Source organism: Lynx canadensis, chromosome B2 (genome assembly GCF_007474595.2).
Source record: "Lynx canadensis isolate LIC74 chromosome B2, mLynCan4.pri.v2, whole genome shotgun sequence".
NCBI lineage: Eukaryota > Metazoa > Chordata > Mammalia > Carnivora > Felidae > Lynx > Lynx canadensis.
In genome coordinates this window covers 120349755-120354168 of record NC_044307.1, presented here as the reverse complement: position 1 = coordinate 120354168, position 4414 = coordinate 120349755, and the positions used below count along the sequence as shown (strand labels likewise).

The window sequence follows — 4414 nt, the reverse complement described above, 5'->3', positions numbered from 1 at the left end:
TTTTCATCTCTAATTAATTGGCAAGATAAATGATCTCGTGCTGAGAAGAAGCTTCAAACTACTGAAACTTGTGAATAGTGCAAACTAGGTCCCTTGGAGCACTTCCAACACTCATTTGCATGGCATACCACCCTGAGGACTAGTTTCTATTTGGAGTATAAAATCATTAACTGATTGCACATCTGTCGTCTTTGCTGATGGAAGAGAATTCTACATACCTGTGTTCACCTGCTACAAGAAGGACTTCTGATGAAGTGATCCTGATTCCTACTTCTGTAAGTAGTTTAGAAACCTTGAATTCAATTTACTGGAATTTGTTTAAAATTGCAGACCGGTGTTAAGATAGAAAAATACTTTTTCACAACAGATAGTTCTTCCAGGATGTATGAACAATGTGTGTTCTCTTTAGGAATTGTGCCGCATGCAAAACTGAAATTGGTAATTCTCTACTTTTTTAATTATTTGTGTTTTGAATTATTTTCTTGGTTGGCATGTAATTAAACAGCTCAATCTGTTGATTTTACTGTTGCTTTATTTAATTCTTGAAGAGAGGAGCCAGATGTTATTCTTTCCCCAAGCAATGATTTATTACAAAGACTTAATTCTTCCTTGTTTCAGACTGATAACTTGAAATCTCACTGTATGTTTGACAATAGGTCAACTTATGAAAATGGAAGAGACGGCCTCTCAATAATTGTATAGTACCTACCGTGACATAGCCTGCTTTGTCTCTGAGGGAACAGTTAGCTTACATTCTACTTCTTTTCCCTTAAAGATACAGTCTACACTAATTTCAAAAGTGCCCAGTTAGAGAAACCAGAGCCAGCAGAGAAGTGACTCTTATGAGACCTTAAATCTCACATTATACTGATTTTTGGACAATATTTGCTTCAGTACCTAAGTAAATTGTACTAGGTTACAAAATGCCCTTCAGTTTCTCCTCCACATCTTTTTGTTTTGTTTTGTTTTGTTTGTTTGTTTGTTTGTTTTGTTTTGTGGTTTTTTGGGGGGGTTGTTTTTTTTGTTTTTTTGTCTTTTGGGTGGTACAGGTGGCCAGTTCCCAGAGAGAAAGGAAGAGTAGGAACCATAAATGAGTGCTGTCCTCAACCAAGGTGCTGAAGAACACCCCGCAGCATTCTGCTACCAGGTGAATGGATCTTGCCCCAGGACAGTCCATCCTCTGGGCATCCGGTTGGCCATCTACCTGGCCGGTGCAGTAGGCATGTTGATTACGGTCCTAGGAAATTTGTTTGTGGTGTTTGCTGTGTCCTACTTCAAAGTGCTTCACACCCCCACTAACTTCTTGCTGCTTTCCTTGGCCCTGGCTGACATGTTTCTGGGTCTGTTGGTGCTGCCTCTCAGTACCATTCGCTCAGTGGAGAGCTGCTGGTTCCTTGGAGACTTCCTCTGCCGCCTGCATACCTATCTGGATACCCTCTTCTGCCTCACCTCCATCTTCCACCTCTGTTTCATTTCCATAGACCGCCACTGCGCCATCTGTGAGCCCTTGATCTATCCCTCCAAGTTCACAGTCAGGGTGGCCATCAGGTACATCCTGGCAGGGTGGGGGATTCCAGCAGCTTACACTGCCTTCTTCCTCTACACAGATGTGGTAGAGAATGCGCTCAGCCAGTGGCTGGAAGAGATGCCTTGTGTGGGCAGTTGCCAACTGCTCTTCAATAAGTTTTGGGGCTGGTTAAATTTTCCTATGTTCTTCTTCCCCTGCCTCATCATGATCAGCTTGTACGTGAAGATTTTTGTGGTTGCCATCAGGCAGGCTCAGCAGATCAACACCTTGAGCAAAAACCTGGCTGGGGCTGCCAAACGTGAAAGAAAAGCTGCCAAGACCCTCGGCATTGCCGTGGGCATATACCTCTTGTGCTGGCTTCCCTTCACAACCGACACGCTGGTTGACAGCCTCCTTAACTTCGTCACACCACCACTGGTCTTTGACATCTTTATTTGGTTTGCTTACTTCAACTCGGCCTGCAACCCTATCATCTATGTCTTCTCCTACCGGTGGTTCAGAAAGGCACTGAAACTCTGCCTGAGTCGAGAGATCTTCTCACCTCGGACACCCACTATTGACTTGTACCAAGAGTGACTTCTTTGAATGCGGGCCAGGGGTAGGTCCCTGCAGGAAGGATGAGTGCTCTGTGGCAGGGGTGGTGTCATGAGTTTGTGGGCATGCTTTTAGGGCACCATGGTTTAAGTGGAGGAGAAAAAACAACCTCTTAATTTGAAAAGAAATATAGTACTCTCTTAATTCAATGTTTCTGTAGTAGAATGTAGCACTCTCTTAACTTAATTTTTCTGTAGAAAAGGAGGGAATGAAATCAACCAAGTATTTATTGGCTGCGTTAAACTTCTGTGAAAATATTTGGCTCCTTGTTATCACTTCCTTGAGACTGAGATACAGAGGTGGAGAGAAAAGAGCGTGAGGTGGAGATTTCTGAGTTCTCATACTGGTTCTGCCTCCTGGCAGTGCTTGGGTGAGACTATTTTGACAACCTTTGAATTTCTCCCCATCTCAGAGTTGCAGCTGGAAAATTAGGGTTTTGTACTGTTTGTTCAGGTAACCTGAAGCTCAAATATTGTATAATAATTTAACTTTGGAAAATCCTGTTTGACATCACTTTTCATAATTGTAGTCAAGTGTTGGGAGTGTTTCTTTTTCAAAATGTCCTCTTTAGAATCCCTGTCTCCCTAAACAGGATTGTAAACTACGTTCGCCCATTTCAATGATCACTGAGTAAATGTATTGTATCTTGAAGGAATATTTTTTCGCTTTTCTTTAATTATTAAAACTTGGAAATGGTGAAATGTTTGTAAAGTGATAATGATCCACATCTGGCCATTGTAATATTTTTCCTTTAAAAAAAAAATTACCTAAGTTAGATCTACTATCTTTCCAGGGACACCAGTATATGATTTTCTTTGGAAATACAAGTACTTAAGCCACATGCTTGTTCAACACTGAACCAAGTGTTTCTTAGGACCTATTACTAGTAAAGGTATTGACATCTTCTATGCACATTTTACCTCTTTTTTCTTCCTAAATCTTTTCCTACAGGTCTCTAATAACTCCCATATTTCTTACTGACTATTTTTCAAATTAATAATTGCTGATTTGGAAAACTTATTTGTAAGTTAACTTGAGGTCTCCAAAGTACAAACATATAGATAGATGTAATATATATATGAACATATTGTATGTATGTATCTATATACATAGATAGATGTAATATATATATGAACATAAATCAATCAATCTCCATAAATAAAAAAGTAATGTTTTATTTTGTCATGGAAGTTAACTGAAATGAATTCCTTTCCTTCCTTCCTTCCTTCCTTCCTTCCTTCCTTCCTTCCTTCCTTTCTGGCTAGAGAGATAACTTTTATTGACTTTATTGTTTTTTTTAATTAAAAAATTATTTATTGTAGGGACACTTGGGTTGCTCAGTCGATCGAGTATCTGACTCTTGATTTCATCTAAGGTCATGTGGAGTCTCCAGTCAGACTTCATGCTAAGCGTGGAGCCTGTTTAAGATCCTCTCTCTCTCTCTCTCTCCTTCTGCCCCTCTCCCCCACTCATGCTCTCTCTTTCTCTCTCAAAAAAACTATTTATTATAAACATATTTTTCGATGTATTTTTTAATGCTTCTTTTTTCTTTCGAAGTAATTATTCTTTCTTTTCCAATTATCTTTTTGGTATTATTACATAATTAAATTTAAAAAGAATTATAAATTACAATTTATTCTAATACATGCAATTTTGAGATATCAAGGAACACTGTGCCTTAGATATAGGAATAAATAAAAATTGCAAAGTATAAATCAGTCATTACTTTAAAAAACACATTTTCAGGGCACCTGGGTGGCTCAGTTGGTTAAGTGTCCGACTTCAGCTCAGGTCATAATCTTGCAGTTCATGAGGTCGAGCCCCATGTCAGGCTCTGTGCTGATAGCTCAGAGTCTGGAACCTGTTTCAGATTCTGTGTCTCCCTCTCTTTCTGCCCTTCCCCCGCTCATACTCTTCTCTCTCTCTCTCTCTCTCTCTCTCTGTCTCTCTCTCTTTCTCTCAAAAATAAATTTAAAAAAATTTTTAAAAACACATTTTCCTCTTCTTAGAGATAAATCCACACCTCTTCACAATCCACTGAGTATGGCACTGTCTGTCCTAGAAGGATGCTCTGCTATATCACAAGGTGGAACTCTGCATAAATAATTTTTATGTGCATATTTAAACAATGTTAAACAGGTTTTTGTTGAAACAGGACTTCTCGGAGTCTTTACTTTGTCATGTCTAGTGTTAGTGTTATTCTCCAAGAGCAGACTATTGTATGCAGCAATTCCAAAATGTTGGGGATGCAGGAATTTCTTTCCCCTGGAGCATTTCGTAGGATGACTGTCT

The 4414-nt window shown here is 39.4% G+C and overlaps 1 protein-coding gene across 1 annotated transcript; it reads left to right on the top strand.

The window, feature by feature from the left end:
• The first annotated feature begins 1090 nt into the window (after positions 1 to 1090).
• TAAR5 (trace amine associated receptor 5) lies at positions 1091 to 2104 on the top strand. Its single transcript, XM_030314636.1, has one exon. It carries the CDS (start codon positions 1091 to 1093, stop codon positions 2102 to 2104), a length of 1014 nt encoding a protein of 337 aa, XP_030170496.1.
• Positions 2105 to 4414: the final 2310 nt, after the last annotated feature.